This window comes from Lucilia sericata, unplaced genomic scaffold (assembly GCF_015586225.1).
Source record: "Lucilia sericata isolate MDLA Ls3-8-SP2 unplaced genomic scaffold, ASM1558622v1 Contig000470F_arrow, whole genome shotgun sequence".
NCBI lineage: Eukaryota > Metazoa > Arthropoda > Insecta > Diptera > Calliphoridae > Lucilia > Lucilia sericata.
The window spans coordinates 95,158-116,434 of record NW_023994485.1 but is presented as its reverse complement, the minus strand read 5'-3'; the positions used below and the strand labels follow the sequence as shown (position 1 = coordinate 116,434).

At 26.9% G+C, this 21,277-nt stretch overlaps 1 protein-coding gene across 2 annotated transcripts in view; it reads left to right on the top strand.

Moving 5' to 3' along the window:
• The window catches only part of LOC119605274 (NF-kappa-B inhibitor cactus-like), a 29,258-nt gene extending 9,910 nt beyond the window's left edge, over positions 1-19,348 (top strand). The window contains exons 5-7 of one of the 2 annotated variants that reach the window (XM_037958299.1): positions 14,787-14,875; positions 14,950-15,207; positions 18,568-19,348. In XM_037958299.1, coding sequence (XP_037814227.1) covers positions 14,787-14,875; positions 14,950-15,207; positions 18,568-18,639 — 419 coding nt within the window. In that variant the 3' untranslated portion in view covers positions 18,640-19,348. The remainder of the gene's footprint in view (positions 1-14,786; positions 14,876-14,949; positions 15,208-18,567) is intronic. The other variant, XM_037958300.1, reaches the window with a different exon arrangement.
• Positions 19,349-21,277: the final 1,929 nt, after the last annotated feature.

Sequence of the window (21,277 nt, the reverse complement as noted above, 5' to 3'; positions counted from 1 at the left end):
GTATGTATAAAAGCAAATTTCAAATAAAGCAAAAAATTCACATGACTTGTCTTTAGAAATTTGGTGTAGAAAATGAAAAAAAACGGAAAAATATAAAATGCACACATGTGTTGGTATTATAATGAACTATACGTTTGTGTTTATAGATTTTAAAAAATGTGTTTCGATATAAAAGCAATTGCTGCAAGTAAAAATATCTTTTGAAGTTTTTTTCCTTAGGAATTACATAAAATGTCTTGTATTTATAATTTATGGTTTTTGAAAAATATTTTTAATAAATATTATTTTGAATTTTATTATAAATTGTATTGATAAGTATTTATATCTAAGTTTTCTCGGGCAAATATGTTGCATTTTGTTATATTTAACTCTCAGCTGTTAGATTTAGCTAATTCAAGGACCTAATTGTTCAAAACCTAACAAACCCGACAGGGCTCAGTTTGTTATTACTATAGCCTAATCTCCGAATATTTCAGAAACTCCACCAACCGATCCTGGCATAGTAGGCTGGATTGTAGGGTTTCTAGGACGCTATGGCCGAAGTTAAATCCAAAAGCAACCAGAATGCTATTAGGAATGGACAGGAGGAGTATAAGGAATTTAGTAGGGGTAATAACCGGATACTGCTCAATTGGAGCCTTTAGGGGTAATGGGGTCGGTAACACACAGGATTTTTGCAGGCTGTGTGAGGACGATGAGGAACTGGATACAGTAGGTCATATTTTATGCCACTGTCCCAGAATACAGAGTCTGAGACTGAAATGGCAAGGTAAAGGATTCCCCGATGAGATGTAGCAGGGTGCAACCTAGGCGACATTATGGGCTTCATCAGGGGAATATTTTGAATTTTCAGATAACACACAATTAGGGATTTCTCTTCCATGACCACTTTTTTCTTTGTTCTCTTTTTGGGAGGGAAACTCTCACTCTTCTTATCTCTCTCTCTCTCTCTCCTTCTGTCTTCTTTTTATTTCTCCTTGTTCTTTATTAAAGGAATTCACAATGGACCTTTGGGTCTCCGAGTAGATGTATACATTGGTATACAACCCTTTTAAACTAAACTAAACAAGGGAAGTGAATTGAAACAGTGTTAGGTGCCATGACTGATTCTTTAGCGGAAGGATTTGTTCTAGTTCTAACTTTCTAATATGTCCTAGAAGGAGCTAAATAGATTCCCTTTACACAGATCTCTAAATGAATTTCTTATGACATGAATGAACTGAAAATCAGGAATTATGTAGAAATTTCCTGAAAAGTTGTTTAAACCGAATCTAAGATTTGTTCATTGGTTACTTTGGGATGATCTCTATTTATGTGTTTGTTTTTAAGGTTTGAGACAAACAAATACTGATGTAAACTTCTTAAGAGGCCTAAAGTAACAAATTTAGAATGAAATGTTTTGAAGAAATTTTAAAATATTTATTTTAAAATAGAAAAGGCAACATTTAAATCATGTTATCCTAAAAACTACCATAGAAGAATGTTGCCTTTTGCAATAGCAATATTTTGAAAACGAAAAGTACTTTTCCTTAACGTTTGAGGTCAACATTCAGAGATAGCAAGGGCAACCTTTGCATAAGGTTTTTTATTGCAAAAACTTTACATCACAGTTTACCAGCTCTAGTATAAACAGTATGTACCTTATTCATAACAATTTATCACAGGTTTATAACGCAATTTTTCATACAAAATTTGTTCAATAAATCTTTGATAAATTGTTATGAATAGGTAGTAAATATTTAAATTTTTTTTAACTTTAAATGTTCGACACGCGCATTTTATTGTTGTCAATTATAACTATAAGTATTTAATTTGTTTCTCTTGTTTACGTACAATCTTAAACAAATAAATAAACTAGGTTTTTCCTAAGATAAATTGCAGTAAAAATTATTAGTATTTTTTTCTTAATTAAAAACTAAAAAAAAGAAAAACCAAATGTCAACAACTTAAACTTTCAAGTACTTGTAGGAAATTAATACTTTTTGTTAAACAAATTAAACAAATCACAGGCATTTTTATCAAGGGGGGAAGAGGCAAACAATAACAATACTCATCATCATGATGACAGCTCACCAAAGGGAGCTGTAAAAAAAAACATGATGAGAAATAAAATACATTCTACCTGACAATTACTACAAAGAAATGTATATTCATTCAATAATCTCTGTTGTTTGTTAAAAAAAAAAATAACAAACTCATCAAATGAGTTTGATAAATTATAATAAAAACAAGCAAATGAATCAAGGGTTTAACCGCCTGATCGTCATGTATAACAATCAGCAGCAGCGGCATTAATACAAAGTTCAATAAAATGCCATAAAAAAAATGCCAAGTCTTTCACCTTATTGCTGCAATGAGTATTAAAGATGAGTATTTGAAACTTTAAAACCGCATATTCCCAGTTTTTTGACAACGCATTTTGAGGTTTGTCTGTTCGTCTGTCTTATTAGTAAGTTAATGGGGAAATCCATACGTCATTATTGAAAATAAAACAACAATTTTAACAAACATGAAATAAAAAAAAAAGCTTTAAAAAACAATGTTAATTACTTATGCCGCCAATATACATATGCACATCCCCACATACATACATACATGAAAGAAGGCTTGTCTGCTTATTTATTACTAACAAATAACCAGCACATAACTAATAAAATAAACGCATACAACTTTAATAAATTATATGAATAAAAATTTTGCGGTTTGAAAAAAAAATCATAAACATTGTTATGGACTATAACTGACTTATCTATAGTCGTTATTTATTATTTAAAATATCTAAATAATAAATTAATTTATTTAGAATTTCCTTTATATTTCTTAATAATTTCAAATGAAACTAATTCTTTTCGTATACATATATTTTTAAGAGTCTAGTTGTCTCTTGAAATTTGATTTGTTAAAAGATTTCTTTTTTTTTTCATAAATTTTAAAGTTTATTTTTATATACAGACGTAGCTTTTTTTAAAACAAATACTGGTTTCTTTTTTTTTAAGCCCACATATACGTATGTATGGATGTATACACACTCTTAACAAATTTTTTTTATTTTGGAAATTCCCACCCAATAAAAAAAATTTTGAGCATCAAGACATTTTTTTCAACAAACTAACATTATGATGATCATTATCATTATTATCAGAGTTATTATTATCATTATAGTTAACCCATTGTTAAATCTATAGTTTATGTTAGTTCAATTAGTTTTTGTGTAGCTGTTATCAGTTATTATTAAGCTGGGATTTTCTCAATAAAAATTTGTTTTATAGCAGGCGTCTGTAGTTTTTTGTGGCTCCCCTGGGATTAAAGTTTAATTGGATGGAAACATTTCTGCTTTTTAATTTATATATAAAATATTTAATTTTCTTAGAAATGATTCCATATGGTTTTTTCCTAAATTTCCCGTGTTGAGATTGAGTCATTGGGGTATATTTGTATTTATTTTTATTAATTTGTTTCATTTATTGATATTATGACACAAAAATATATATTAAGTATTTAAAATGTGTTAAAAATTTCTATTTTATATAAACTGTGTGATATTAACTTCCAGCTGCCAGTTGGCCAGTTTAATTAAGAAGCCAAATTTGTTAAAAAGTTCTAAAAAACAAAAAAAAAAATAGTCCCTAGGACTGGTTCTTCTCTTAACGTTCGCATATCGTGGTAGAGGCTTAATTGACTGCTTTAGACAGTTCTCTACATGAATTTAAAAATCGTCGTTGTTCCGACAAAAACAGTTATGTGTTTTTTGTTAGGTTTTCAGGAGAGCAAAAAAAAAAACTGTTTTATTTTGTAATTTCACGATCTACATTTGAAGTTATATGTTTCGTGCGAACCTAAGCCCACTAGCTACAAGTGTGTTGTAGATATATTCCAGAATGATTTGCCATTTCTTATTTATAATTAAATATTTAATAAAACCTACACATAACCGTTGTTGTTTTAAGCTTTTTGGAGCAAAATATTTTAAAATTTGAATATTTTATTACAAATAACTGATTTTGTTTGTAAACAAAAAAAAAATTATCAAATACCATCATAATTTCTGAACAAAAAATATTATACTCTTGGGATTTGGTGGGTGGGTGTATGACCAATAAAGGCATTAAATAGTGAAATAAAAAAATTATTGAAAATTTTCACATGACTGCTTTTGTCGGAGCAACGACGAAATGCTTTTTTTAAAATGATCTAGAATATTTAAAAAGTCTCAATAGAATAGATTTGAAACAAAATTAGTCTACTTCTTGCCTCATTGGCAGGGAATGTCCTAGCAGGGGCTAAATTGAATCGTCTCGAGTCTCAAAATTGGAACTATTAAAGCCATTTTTAAAATGCACTTAAAGTTGTGATATTTGAACTGGTTAAGGGCCCTTTACACGATCACACTTTACGTACGTAAAGTCTAATGAAATGCCATCCTTATGACAAACAAGTTAGAGTGCTATATTCGGCTGAGCCGAATCTTAAATACCCTCCACCAGCTACTTTTATATTAATACTTTTCTAATTGATCAAATATTTGTAGAAATAAGTTTTCTCATATCTTAAATAGAAAAATCCCTAGATTCAAACAGCTCAAATCTATTACAATTCCAAGATTTATTGAACATTACCAACGCTTGGCGATTTTTATTAATTTGCATGCATGCATGTGTGTGAAAGATTTAAGGATTTTCAAAATACATATATATAATTTTGTTCTACATAAATTGATAATGCAACTAGTTAAATATGGTTTTAGGGGCAGGACCTAGTATGGGAGATATGACCAATTATAGACCGATCGTAAAAAATTCTTTAAGCAAAACTTCTGGACATGAAAGCTATATTTCAGTAGAATTCTGTATCTATATCGTAATTTAGTAATAAGTAATGTGTGTTATGAACCGATCGTGCAAAAATCTTGAAATAGAATTTTTGTATCAATAGCTTTATTTGGTAATGAGTAATGTCCATTTAAGAGATTTTCGAAAGAGGACCTTGTATGGGAGCTATGACCAATTGTGTATATAAAAACAAAATTTCAAAATTCTGTATCTGTATCATTATTTGGTAATGAATATTGTACAATTAAGTAATTTTCTGGAGGGGGCCTAGTATGAGAGCTATGACCAAGTATGGAACCTTGCATGGGAGCTATGACCAAGAATGGACCGATAGGAAAAAAATTTTACAGTAATATTTCTTTGCATATGAGCAATACTTGTACCAAATTTTATATAGATATCCTAATTTAGTAATGAGTTATGCGCTTTTAAGTGATTTTCGGGAAGGGACCTTGTATGGGAGCTAAGACCAATTATGGACCGATCGGAAAAAAATTTCACAGTAATATTTCTGTATGTGAGAGTAATACATGTACCAAATTTTATATGGATATCTTAATTTTGTAGTAAGTTATGCGCGTTTAAGTGATTTTAGGGATGGGACCTTGTATGGGAGCTATGACCAATAATGGACCGATCGGAAAAAAATTTCATAGTAATACTTCTGTATGTGAGGGCAATACTTGTACCAAATTTTATATAGATAACTTGATTTAGAAATGAATTATTTGCGTTTAAGTTATTTTCGGGAGGGGACCTTGTATGGGAGCTATGTCCAATTATGGACCGATCCAGAAAATTTTTTCTCTGAATGAATTCTATTGACATAAGATTTTAATTTGTAAAATTTTGTAAAGATATCAACATTGTGACGGAAGTTATTATCAAAAAACCCATTTTCCGGGAATATGTACTTTTGTATGGGAGGTATATGAAATTATGGACCGATTCTGGCAATTTTCAGCAGGAATCAAGATCTTGTGTAGAAACGAATGTATGCTGATTTTCATGGAATTATCTTTTATAGTTTTCGAGAAAATTACATCAGAATATGTAAAAAATGCTTATTTTTTTCGAGGTTGTTTCAAATTTTGATTCATAACTTTTCCCGGTGTAAACCGATTTTGCTCATTTTCAATACCAAACTGCCTAGGACAATAATAAATATTTTGGGTGAATTTCGTTAATTTTTATTGCTTCTTGTTAACGTGAGAATGTTTTATACAGACAGACAGACAGACGGACGGACGGACGGACAGACGGACATAGCTAAATCGACTCAGAATTTCATAAGGTCCAAGAATATATATACTTTGTTGGGTCTCAGATGAATATTTCTTGGTGTTACACACGGAATGACAAAGTTATATATACCCTCTATCACCACTGATGGTGGTGGAGGGTATAAAAAGAGAATAAAAGTCGTAAGGTTTATATTTTTGGTGTTTACACGATTGGTATAAAACAATAATAAAGTAAGATGGAAACAGCTGTTTCACTTTTTTTGTATGTGTTTACATAAAAATACATCCCTGATCTAATGCGACTTGCTTGTTTTTTGAATAATTTTAAAAAATTAAGAGGGTCATACGACTGTCATTCATTACATACTTCATTACATATTGCGTTTAGACGATTCCATCCGTACTCTTCTAAACAAAATTTTGACAGATCATATTACTTGTGTGCTCGTGTAAAGGGGGCTTTAAGTGCCAGCCAATCTTTGACAAATCAGGAATCAAATAGAAATTTTCCGAGAAGTAGTTTAAAACGACATCTGATATAGTGTATTGAGCGCGATAGAACGATCTATCTGTCTATTAGTTTTTAACACTCAAATACAGATGTACTCTTATAAAGAGACCTTCCAAGAAAGTCCTGCACAAAATATCGAGCATCCAAACAACTTTTTTGGGATTAAATCTTATCTTATTAACTGGCGACATTAGCTTTCAAACTGTGATCTCTTAAAGGGTTAACATTTTTAAACTTTCAATCCAAAAAAAAAATATCAACTTGATCCAAATAAATGTGTGAAGTGAGATTTTGGTTTTTTTTCGTGGTATTGATTTATTTAACACATATTCAATTTGAGTGTATGTGTGAATGTATATAAAAAATGACATAATTTCTAAAAAGGGTTTTTACTCGTAAAGACTTTCATTGGTTCATTTATTATTAACATTTCTTTGTTACTTACAGTGCATACTGTTAATTTTATTAACTTTATTTTGTTATTGACATTTTTATGTTTATTTTAAATGATTTTTCAGTTTATTTTGTTGGCTCGATGCTCTTGGTTACATACACACACTACACTGTATGTGGGTTTATTCACATTTTTAGGTTTTTACCACGCGTGAGGTGTCCGACCCCCTTTTTTTTATTATTAAATTTGTTTTTCTGATCAGTTGTGCGTTTAAAACTGGGTTTTACATAAAACAACCAGGTTTTTTTCATTGTCAGCAGTTTTTTTTTTTTTGCTATAACTTTTTTTTTTGCACATTGTAAACAACAGTACTTAACAGCAGTTAGTTACTGTGGTAGTTAGTTGTTAATGCTGAAGGTGGGGTGGAATTTTAAGTCACGCTTTAAATGTTTATATTTGCTTACACTTACTCCAAGCAGTGTAAGGTGTATGGTTGGTGGTTGTTGGCTTGGAATGAACACAAAATGTTGTGTGTATATGAATTAATGCTTCCTTTTTGAACGTGATTATGCATTTCTTTTCTTTTTGTTTTTTTCTGTAAGCAATTGTTTTAAATGTTTTTTTGTTTATTTTTTTATTATTATTTTGTTTGGCTACATAATGAAAATGAAGGGAAAAACCACTTTCATCGTTATATAAATACATATGTTTGACGTTTTTAAACTTGATATTCGAAAGTTAAGGGTTTTTCCAAAAGCCCAACAATGTGTGGCCAAGAAAATTAGCAATAAAAAAACGCAATTGTTTTATTTAATTGTGTTAAAACAACTTTTCCATCCTTATCTTTCTTTTAAACTTAATTTGGTTTTATTTACTTGGTAATTGTTTTAGCAAATTTAATAGATTTTAGTCTAAAATTCTAGGTATAGCCAATAGATTACAAAAAAAAAAATCCCTAAACAAGACATTCATACATTCATTTTGTGGCTTTTTAATGCGTATTTAAAACATGCCTCAGTCATTATTTCAGTGTGTTTTGGAATTTTTGGAAACTAAATGTGAATGACTCAAAAATAGTATTAAAAAAAAAACAAATGTTTTAAACTTTGAATATTAATTTGTAATGGAATAACCAATCTATTGCATTTAGTAGAAATTCCTAAAGTTATTGTTTTCAATTGACTTTGGAGGCTTTGTGGTTTTATATTTATACATATTTTTTATAAAATTTTTCTTTAAATATTATTTTCATTTGAAAAAATTGCTTGTTTATATTGGGGTTTTCTATATAATTATATTAAATACAATTTACACTGAGTTACAGAAATCTAACAAGTTTGTTTTTTCAAATTTTAGCTTATCAATTGTTATTTATTTCCTAAAAATGACTTAACATTATTTAAATTGATACCAATGTACTTGATATATTGTTAAACAGTGTGTGTTTTTTCATGTTCCAGCTAATTTGTTTCTTACATTTTTATAAATCAATGAACTTTTAATTACCTTTTTTTTCTTTGCTTCCCTCCACCCTCAACTTGTAATCTTTTTCTTATACATATATGATGAAGGACATTATATTATAAACTGATTAAGTTTGTATCTCTCACTCACTTAATCTTCTAGCAGCCAAATTCCCCTTTATTTAGAAGCTGTTCAAATATTTGTTATAATTTTTTTTGTTCTGTTTTGTTTTGTTTTATCTTAAACAAGATTATTAATAATTTGGTTTTTCCTTAATTGTTTTATAAGTTTGTGCCTGTGTATACGGAAATTCTTAAGTTTTTTTTAATAAAAATAAAAGCCGACATTATTATTATAAAAAAAACAGCTGTTAAAATAAATTTTTTAATTTGCTGAAGATTTTGTCTGTTTTGTATCGTATTTTGTTTATTTATGTTGTTAAAATAATTATCTTCAATCTATCAATATCAAATTGCTTTTTTTATACCCTACACCACTTTAGTGGGGAGGATATATTGGGTTTTGTGCTGATGTTTGTAACGCACAATAATATTGGTCCTAGAATCGGCTTAGAATCATTTTCTGAGTCGATTTAGCTATGTCAGTCCGTCCATCTAATGATTGTCCATTGTCCCAGGGACAAAGCCTATTGAAAATGGTTAAGATCGGTTCATTATTTCACCTAGCCCCCATACAACTGAACCCCTGAATAGGGCTTGTAAACCTTGTAATCAAACTACAGGTCGCACTTTTATGATAATTCAATGAAATTTGGCACATGATCTTCTATGGTACGAAGCCTATTAAAAATGGTTAACATCGGTCCATGATTTCACCTAGCCCCTATACAACTGAACCCGACGAATAAGTTTAATATAATCGTATCTCGACAAAAAGCTGCAAAACCAAGTTCTATACTAGCCTTGATGACTCTCATGAATTTTATAATTATAGGGTCTCATTTGACCGTAGCCCCTATACAAAGCCCCCTTTCAAAATTTGACTTATATGTTCACAATATTATTCAACAATAAATGGCTTAAGTATATCTGAGACAAAGTACACTTCAACTTAAATGCTTTATTATGAAAACTATATCAAATTTTATTTTTGTAACAGGTGTAGGGTATTATATGGTCGGCCTCGCCCAACTATAATTTCTTACTTGTTTTTTATTTACAAATTTGCCAAAAAAAACACAAGCGTTTTTTGTTTATAATAAAGTTGTGTGTTAGTTTTAATTGTATAAACAAACTGTTAATTTGTTTGTATAAGAATTGTTGTTAAAAGATTTTTTAATTAAGAAATTGTTAATAATTTTTAAGAAAAAATGTTTTTAAAAGCTTAAAAATATTGAAATTTATCAAATTTTATTCAAAATTTTTTAAAAACTGGAAGATTTTAATTCAAATTTTTAAAAGTTTTGAGATTTTCCAAAATCTAAGAAACAGAGAACTTTCAAGATCTGTTGGATGTAAAATTTTTAAAAACTCGGAAATTTTAATTCAAATTTTTAAAAGTTTTGAGATTTTCCAAAATCTAAGAAACAGAGAACTTTCAAGATCTGTTGGATGTAAAATTTTTAAAAACTCGGAAATTTTAATTCAAATTTTTAAAAGTTTTGGGATTTGAGAGATTTTTTGAGAGACAGAGACCTTTCAATAGCTGTTGGATTAAAAATTTTTATTAAATTTCAAAACACTACTTGTTTTAATTGCATATTTTTATTGTTAAATAATTTCTATTAAAAATATTTCCGTTTTAAAAAAAAAATCATAAGCAAAAAAAGTTTAAAAAAAAAGAAATTAAAACGCCATTTTTTTAATTAAAATTTATTTGGTTATTTCTGGGAATTTTTGTATATAATTTTGTTATTTTAACAAAACAACAACAATCAAAACAAACAAACAAATAACGAAATGTTAATAACCGTTAGAACGTATAGCATTAAATATGTTTGCTAATAATTCCAATATTTCAAGTTTAACTACAAATAGTAGTCATACATAAACATTAAGGTTTGGCTTATTTCTTGCAAACGAATACAATCTGGATTTATAGCAATTTATTTAAATCTTATTAAATGTTGTCACTTGAAAGGCAAACCAAATAAACTTTTATTATAAATATTTATTACTAATTTTAAAATTTATATATATTTTTTTCAAAATTTATTTAATTTATGCTAAAACTAAAAGTTGTGGTTTAAGTTGAGTAACACATAACACTCTCTCTTTTTCTCTTTAACTAAGTAGATCTATTTAATCTTGTTAGAAATATCTACTTTTTATTAGCTTTTTTCTTTATTTAGTAAAAGTGTGCTGCTGCTGCTGATGATGATTATTACTCACCTCTCATTTATATAAAGTTGTGTTAAGGGGGAAATCCCAAAACAAAAAATTACTGTTTAACTTAAGATTTAATGCATGTAGTACTTAAAGTACACATTACGCTACAGGGATTAGGTAATGAGTCTTAAATTCAGCTAATTGTAACCACAAAAAAACAATAATTAATGATTGATTCAATAATTTTATTTTATTGATAATTCAGCTTTGTATTATGAATGAAGTTTTTTTGTTTGTTTGTATTAACAAATTGACATCAGCATTATTAAAAATATTTGTGACACTATTATAATATATTTTTTTTTTTTCGTTTATTCGTACGTTTTCGCTTAAATAAAATATTTAAAATTGTTTGCAAGCAAATTTATAATTTATTCTTATAGCCTGTAAGCTAGACATAGAAACAACAAAAGTTCAGACGTCTTGGCAGGCGAGGGGAATAGAAATGAATTTGAAAAATTGTTACATTATACAATGAAATTGCCACTAAACGAAATTGTTTTTTTTTTTTTTTTATTTATAATCTTAAGGTTTCGAGTTATAAGAAGACAGCAACCAGTTTTTTTTAAACGTTTTCTTAACACCTTTTTTTCCAACTCTTTTATTTTCAAAATCAAAACTGAGTGAGCGTAACTCACTTAAACTCTCTAAGGTTTCAATAATAACAAATAAAAATTCAAATATTTTGCATACACGAGTTTCAGTTTAAAGAAAATAAATAAAATGAATACAAAACAATAGCAACAAAAAGATACTAGAAATTTGTAGATTATTTCAAAATCTAACAAAACAAATCTAGCGAAATGGAGGAGAGTAAGTTCACACAATGAGAGAAAGACATAGAGACAGGGAAGAGGTAAGAGAAAACCCACTTTTTTTTATAAACTCAAATGACGTAAAATTACATACATAACTATTTTACAACAACGTAATTATCAAATTGCAGTAACTTAGGTCATATTATAGAATTTCAATAACAATTTTCTAAAATATTTAAATAAAATTTTAATTTATTTGCAAAAAAAGCTAAAAAGAAAAAAAAACTTATAAAAAGTTTTTTAATCTTTTTGTAGTCTGTGGTATGAGTCAAGTCGTAACTTACTTACACGTGTTTGGTAAAAAAATTTATAGTTTTGTATAAATTAACAAAACAAAAACTATAAAAATAGATTTGTAATTAATTAAAGTGAAATGGAGCAGAGCAGAAAAGACAAACAAGTCTTCTCTTGTATATTATTAATATTGTATATATTTATGTTCATAAATACCAAATTCCCCCATTTTTTTCTTTTGGCATTATATAATTTGCATAAATACACTTATATAGGGTTTTTATAAATATCCAAACAAACACATTTACATTTGGCTTTTTAAAACAAAAGATTATCTTAATGACGGCCCCTCTTAATAATAATAATATATTTAAAATTATAAACACATTTAATAATCCTATTATGAATGTTATAAGCTCGGAAAGCTAAAGCCTCTGACTGCCATTCATACTCATATACAGTATATTAAACATACAAACTAGGGCGCTTAAAAGTTTTGCTTTGACAAAATTTTTATAAATATAAATTTTGAATTAATGAAATATCTATAAATAAATTTTAAGTTTTGCTTGACGCTTTTGTTTTAACAAAAAAAGAGTTTTTTTTTCTGGTTTAAATTTGCATACGAAACGTTGTAATTAAATCATATAAAATGTTGATCGATTAAACTTTCTTTAAATATTGTTTTTTTAACAAATGTTAACTAAACTAAAAAAATATACTTTTTTCGAAAAACCAAACCGGTTAAGGTTGTAACCGAAAAATTACACCATTTGTAGTTTTGGAAAATAAACAAAAAGGCGATGATTATGAAAAACAACATAATGAATTTGAAAATTTAACAATTATATGAAAATTAATTAGGCAAAATTAATAAAGAATTTAAGTTCGAATTTTCGAAATAAGAAAATCTGTTAAAAATCCGCTAAAAACTCAAGGGCGGACATAAAATAACAATTTTAGACAAAATTTAAAAAAATACAGGAATTTTTGAAAATTCGAACTTAAATTTCGAATTTTCGAAATAGTTAAAAATTCCCTAAAAAACTCAAGGACAAACATAAAATTACGATTTTAGGCAAAAATTTAAAAAAATACAGGAATTTTAGAAAATTCGAACTTAAATTCGAATTTTCGAAATTAGGAAATTTAAAAAAAAAAAACGCTAAAAACTCAAGGGCGAACATAAAATAACGATTTTATGCAAAATTTTAAAAAAAAAATTTAATTTTAGAAAATTCGAACATAAATTCGAATTTTCGAAATTAGGAAATTTGTTAAAATCCGTAAAAACTCAAGAGCGGACAAAAAATAACGATTTTGGGCAAAATTTTAAAAAATACAGGAATTTTGGAAAATTCGAACATAAATTCGAATTTTCGAAATTAGGAAATTTGTTAAGAATACGCTAAAAACTCAAGGGCGGACATAAAATAACGGTTTTAGGCAATATTTTAAAAAATATTGGAATTTTCGAAAATTCGAACTTAAATTTGAAATTAGGAAATTTGTTAAGAATCCGCTAAAACCTCAAGGTCGGACATAAAATAAAGATTTTAGGCAAAATTTGATAATTTTCAAGAAATTTTGAAATTGATTTTGAATTCTCGAAATTAAGAATTTTATTAAATCATCTAACGAAACTGATGCTATTACTTTCAGTGAAAGAATAAACATAATTATAACACCAATTGGCAATAGTTTTTAGTTTTGCTCAAGTATTATAAATTGGTTTTGCAATATTGCAATCTGTTTAAAGAAAGTTCATTGCTTTAGGAAATTTCAATTCGAAAATTTGGTTTTAAAAAAATTTGTAGGATTTTAAAGTTTTGTTTTGAATTGTAGTGTAATTTTAAAAAGTTGTAACATAATCTTTTTAAACATTTAACAATTGTCATTGTTAAAATATTTATTTTTTTTTCTTCTTACATTTAAACTTTAAACATTTGCACTTCTTTAAACAAAAATTTTTTTTGTTGTTTTTGTTATAATAAATTTTTTTTCTGTTTTATATTCAAAATTATTTGCCGTTTATTGTTATTGTTAATTTAAATTGTTGCTTTTGTTTATAAATATGTATATACAAACAAATATACATACATACGTACGTATGTAAGTATGTACGTATGTCTTAATGTCTATTGGTATGTATAGAAATTAAACAATTTTTTTTGTGTTTAACTCGTTTTAATATGATGGGAATTTCATGGGGTTTTTCTGCACTCATACATTAGCAGGGAGTTTTGTATAATAAACACACAGATATCAAAACAACAAATACCAACAAATAGTTATAGATAGATATTTATACAAATATAAATACACAATACATGTGTTTTCTCGTATTTTGCTTTAACTGTTGATATTGGTATTGTTATTATAACCCCTACAAATTAACCATATAAAGCATACCAAACCTAACCGAACTGAACCAAACCAAACCATCTATCTAACGCTACAACTGAAAAAAACCATCTTCATCATCATCAGCATTTTCGTTGTCAACTTTGGCTGACGTTACCTTCATTTCTGTTTTACGTTTATTATAGTATTCTTGATTGTCTGTGTATTACTAGACGTTGAAATATTTATTTTAAAACAACACAGTTTGTTAACGTCTAAAAACCTTTATAAAAAAAGCTTAAACAAATATTATAACCAGCTTTTTAAATGGTTTATTTATAAAAATTAATAGTTGGCGGATGATTTGTGATTTATAGAAAACTCACACTACGATTTCATTCATTCATTATTTTCTTTCGTTTTTTTAAATACAAACAAAAGAAAAAGCTTTTACTGCTTAAGCTTTGTTTGTTGCCACAAAACGTTATATTTAAAAAAGTAAATTTTTTACAATTATTTGTTTGTTTAAAAGAAATTTTCTTCTTTATTTAAGAAGATATACAGTAATTAATTAAAATGTTTCCTTTTTTATTTTCAACAGGTGAAAGATGTGTTCATTTGGCCGCTCAAGCTGGTTTTATCAACATTTTACGCATATTAGTTTTATATGGAGCTGATATTAATGCTAGAGTAAGTTTTTCTTAGAACAATATTTGAAGAATTATATTTTTTTAATTATTATTGTAATTTTTTTGTTATTGCAGGAAGGCAAATCGGGACGCACTCCTCTACACATTGCCATTGAATGCTGCAATGAAGATTTAGCCAATTATCTTTTAGATGATTGTCAAAAATTGAATTTAGAAACAGCTACTTATGCCGGTTTAACTGCTTATCAGGTGGCCTGCATTTTAAATAAATCAGAAATGCAAAATATTTTAGAAAAAAGAGGAGCTGAACCTTTAACACCACCTGATAGTGACTACGATAGTAGTGATATGGAAGATCTTGACGATTCAAAGGTGAGCTTCTATAATTAAAAACAAAACAAGAAAGCAAATATCAAAAAAATAATAATAAAGAAAACTAAACAAAAGTTAAGCTTTTGTATTATATAAAGAAATATACTGAACTGGCCTTCAGTTTATCTCGGAAAAACGGAAAACAAATTTTTAGTTAATAACTTAATTAAGTTACTAAATAATAATTAAATAATGATGATGTATTGTTAACCAAAAATCAAGCTACAAAAAAAATTTATATTAAAAAAAAACACAAAAATAGTTAAAATTTTTTAGTATGATAAAATATACAAAAACATAATAATATATACATAATAATTTAAACTATAAAAGAAATTTAACCATAATAAAAATAAACAAGAATGCTCATATAATATTTTTAAAACAAAAAAATTTTTAAAGGGAATCTTAAAAACAAAAGTTCTATGTTTTAGTAGAGCTAATACAAAAACAGTAGAGAATATTTAAAAAAAATAGAAAAGAAAAATTGGTTTATAAAAATTTTTTATAGAAAAATATCTTTTCCAAATTATATAAAAACTTAATTTACAAAAATAAGAAACTTTTTTTTAAACTGATATATCATTTATAAAAAAGTACTCTTGAAAGAAATTATTTAAAAAAAATAACATTTTATGAAATATTTATGATTCTTAAATTCTTTTTAAATTCTTAATACACGAACTATTCTAGGCGTTATTGCTAAGTTAATAAGAAAATATCTTAAAAATTGGATTTTTCAGAAAAAAAAAAAATTCTATGTTCCCTCAAAATAGGGTTTAAAGCAGACAATGAAAATAGAAATTTCTAAATATAATTGATCTGTCAACTCACTACTCTATTGACTAGTCTACTGACTTGTCTACGGACTAGTCTATTAATTAGTCTAAGGACTGGTCTTTTAACTAGTCTAAGGACTAGTCTACTAACTAGTCTACTGACTAGTCTAAGGACTAGTTTATTAACTAATCTAAGGACTGGTCTTAGGAATAGTCTGTTGACTAGTCTGTTCAATATACTATTGAATAATCTGTTGATTAGTTTATAGACTAGTTGGTTGATTTGTCTGTAAACAAATCTATTGACTTGTATATTGGCTTGTCTGTTGGCTAGTCCATTGACTGTTCTGTTGACTAGTCTACGGAATAGTCTGTTGTCTAGTCTGTGGCATAGTCTGTTAAATAGTAAATGAACAAGTGTATTGATTAGTCTATAGATTGGTCTTAGGAATAGTCTGTTGACTACTCTGTTCAATGTATTATTGAATAATCTGTTGATTAGTCTATAGACTAGTTGGTTGATTTGTCTGTAAAGAAATCTACTGACTCGTATATTGGATGTCTATGGCTAGTCTATTGACTGGTCTGTTGACTGTTCTGTCTACGGAATAGTCTGTGGTCTAGTCTTTGGCTTAGTCTATTAAATAGTCGATGAACAAGTGTATTGATTAGTCTATGGAATAGTCTTTTGACTATTCTATGAACTAGTTATTAAACAAACCTATTGACTTGTATATTGAATGTCTATTGGCTTGTCTATTGGTTTATTAGTTTATTAGTTTATTGACTAGTCTATTGACTGTTCTGTTGACTAGTCTACGGAATAGCATGTTAACTAGTCTATTGACAAGTCTGTTGACTAATCTATTAACAAGTCTGTTAACTATTCTATTAACTAGTTGTTGACTAGTCTATTGACTAATATGTGGATTATTGTCTAGTCTATTTACTAGCCTACAGACTAGTATATAAACTAATATATAGATTAGTCTATAAAATAGTCTTTTGGACAGTCTATAAACAATTTGTTAAAGTACTTAAGATGCCTTGAGAGTATCAAAATCTTTTGCCTCTTTTAGATGACAACATTTTCTAAAAAAATCACTTTGTATAGAAGTTATAACAACATTTTAAGCAATTTGCTTAAAAATATCGTTCTTTAAATAAATTAAAAGTTTGTTAAAGTATTTTTAATTTAAAATGAAAATAAGAATCATAAATTTTGCAACTAATACATGAGCTCGTAGGATCATACATAAAAATGGTGCTACGAACCAAGTTTTTTTTAATAAATTCATAACTAAAGTCCCTTAAATATATAATGTTAACTAACTTAACTAAAGTTATAATAAGTCTCCTTTTAACTTGATCCATATTATTCATATTTTATTAAAAAAAAAAAGAAACAACCAACAAAATAATTTTTTTTTTTTTTAAATCTATCAAAAAAGGGACCAATTTTCTTTTTAACTAAAAATGAAAAAAAAAATATATAAAAAAAAATTCTAAATGTTCTATTATTTTTCTTAAGTGTAATGTAATTCTTTGTACGTACGTGTGTGTGTGTTTTATATAGTTTTAAAATTATTTTGCTTTAGTTTTATAAGTAAATTAAAAGAAAAAACTGTGTCGTCTGTCAGTGTAGTTAGTTTTTAGTTTTTAATTATATTACAACAAAACATGTTAATTTTTATGTGTGTGTCTTTTTTTTTGCTCTCTTTAAACTTACTAATAATTTGAAACATTTAGTTTTTTTAGTGTTTTCTTTAAGCTATCAATCTTAATTATAATGTCTATATGTTTAAAAACTATTAATATTTGACTGAACTAATTACTTATTATGTATTATAAAAATATATATAAATAAAAAAAACTATATCAACCAAAAATCTAAAAAAAATAAAAATTTACAATATTTTATTGTTATAACAAAACAAAAACAACACAACAATTAGTGGTCTTTTTTTTCTCTCTTAATTTTTGGATTTGTAATTGAAAATTGTAAAAATTAAACACCAGGTATGTAAATATTAAAGAAAATTATTTTGTTGGTTTATTTATTTTTAAAATTGTTAATTATTTTATTAATGTATTGTATGTTTGTTTGTTTTCTTTTAATATTAGTTAAACTTTGTTGCTTTAATGTAGTTATCTATGATAATCATACTAATCTGTTGTAAAAGTTGGAAATTGAAAATTTGATAAAATTAACATAACCTCACTTTGAATATTTTAAAAGTTTTGAAAGAAACAATTTGCTTTTTATGATAAAGTTTTGGATTTGCCTAAAACTCTAAAACTGAAATTTTATATTTTATTACAATTCCTTAATAATTTTCATTTCTATTAAATAATTTGGTTTGAAATATTATATTAAAAACAAGATTTTTAATTTCTTGTAGAAATAGTTCATTAAATGCTAACATTGTAGTTTTGTTTTTACCTTAAATCTTAAATTAAATATCAATTTATTTAAATTTTTTACCTAAATTTTAAACTGAATGCTTTCTTTTATTAAATAAACCCCTTTTCGAAAATTGAATTAATTTGTTTTAATTTGTATCTTTTTTTATATTTTCAGTTATATGATCGCTTTGGTGATCCTGGTTACTTTGTTGGTTACAAAGGTGGCAATGCCATGACGGTGGCTTGATTGTTTTACTATTCTTTCCCACACAAACCATTTTACCCACGCCCATGCTCTCGCTCTCTCTCTCTCTCGCGCGCTCTTTAGTTATAACTTTTTTTTAGCCACAAACAATAAATGCAATAAATAATTAAATTAATTTTGTTAAACACGTTCTTAAAAAAGAAAATATTTAATTTAACTCTGACCGAAAAAAAACTGTATATATAAAAAAGGACCTACCTGCCCCGCCCCCGCGCTCTCTTAACTATCGTTTAACGATTTTTTTGTTTTGAACCCTTTGAAAAATAAAAAGAAATTAGTTTTTTTCATTTTTCATTTCCATATATTTTAATATGTTTTGTTAAGTTTTTGCTATATTTTTCGCAATTTCTTAAATATATTTTATTTTTCATGTAATGTATTTTATAAAAATTATAATAATAAAACAAATTTTTAGTTAATAGTATAAAACAGATGATGGTATGTGTCGTTTTTTGTAACATGTGTACATGTATAAACTATTTTATTTTAAACTTTTCCGTTTCTTTTCTTCATATATTCTAATTTAAATGTTTTAAAAACGAAAAAAAAAAAAAATAAAGAAAATCGCATATTTGTAATAAGAATTTAATTTATGTATGTAAACGAAAAACCAACAACTACTACAACAAGAAATGTGTTCAAATTCACACATTTTTCAAAAAAGAAATAATAAAAAAATATATATTTAAATGTAATACAAAAAAGTAATACATATTCGAGATTATTATTAAGTATTTTATGGGCGAGAGGTAAGTTGCATAACAGACTTCTGCTGTTCATTAAGATTTGTTACGAGTACTTTAAAAATTACTTTCAAATCGTGACCGATCTTGTAAATTTTCAATACCAAGCAAACTGCATTAGTTAGTTTGAAAGGAGGATGTATGAAATACACCTAAATCGGGCCTATTGTGCGCTCCCTTACCAGTGCCTCAGATGGGAACCTAACAGACTAGAACACTTACTACTAACCTACCGCAGGCCTCACAAGCAAACCGCAGTAATAGAGAATATTTGTTAAATTTTATCGATTTAGCTATGTCCGTCTGTTCGTCCGCCTGTCTGTGTGTCCATGTAAAACTTGTGCGCACGCTACAAGTCGCAATTTTCATGATAATTTTAAAAAATTTTGCATATATTCTTCTTTTGATCCAAGGACGAAGTTTATTGGAAATGGTTAAAAGCGGTCCATTATTTCGCTCATAATTAGGTTAAATGTTCTAGTATCTCTACAAAAATCGGCAAAACTTAGTTTCATATAAGTATAAATGGTACTGCCGTAATGATCGGGCCTCATTTGGCAAAGTCCCTTTCAGAAATTGACTTGAAAGTCAAAACTTGAAAGTTATAAACACTAAAAACACAATGAAATTCTGCATAAATAACGTTAATGTATGTAGACGTAAGTCTCTTTAACAAAATTTATAAGGATAGGCACATATTTGCCCTTGCCCCCACATAACTCCCCTTTTAGAAAATCTCTAGTTGGCCATGACCACGACTATACATTCATACTGCAATTACATTTAGAAAACTTATACTTATCTTTCGATAAAAAATTGTAGTAGTATAGGAGCAATGTATGTATAACTAGTGCCAGAGAACTAGTTCCTTGATAACTCCTTAATAGTTCTTTAGAAACACTAGAGTATTCCACAGAAATGGTTACAAAAGTAATGGTGGCATCACATTGAATTTTGATGAAAATAATTGAAAAATTACAATTTTTATTAAAAATTCGAATTTTTGTGAAAAATTTTAAATTTTTATGAAAAATTTTTGGATGTTCTATGAAAATTTTCAAATTATATGAATAATTTCAATTTTTAAGAATATTTTTTTTTTTATTAAAATTTTATATGAAAAATTTAAATTTTTATTAGAATATTATCGCTTATCGCTTTCAATTTTGCAGATTTTTGTAGGCAAATTGAGGTTTTTGGAAAATTTGTGGAAACTAATCGAAAAGTTTGTTTAAATTGGATCAAAATCTTTTGTCAAAAACTAATTGCTTTTAGTCGATTTAGTCTAATATAGATGCTATTTTGAAATTTTAAATCTTTTAATATCAATTTATGTAAAACTTATGATCGATAGCTTTCGAATGTGCAGATTTTTGTAGACAAATTGAGATTTTAGAAAATATTTTTGAATTTGTGGAAACTAATCGAAAAATTGCCTTCAATTGGACTAAAAAGTTTTACCAAATACTTTAGTCGATTGTTCTAATGTTGATTCTATTTTGAAATATAATTTTAAATCTTTTAAATTTTAATTAATTTATGTAATTTATTCAAATTATACGATCTGATCGAAATGGCAACATTCTGAATCAAACGAATTTATCGTTTCACTTTCTAGAATTTTAAACATTTTATACAAATCAAGTAATTTTAACGATTTAAATATTTAAAATGTTGTCAACACTAAAAGTAATATTTAGTAGCCTAAAATTATACTACAACATTTAATATGAAATGCTACCTGCTGATTTTCAATAACACAGGCCAATAAATATTTAACCCAGAGACCAAAGTATACTTTTCTTACGGATTAAGCAACGAATCTGGGCCCAAATTATGGCATACGTTATCGGTCTAAATCTCCATCTCTAGATTCA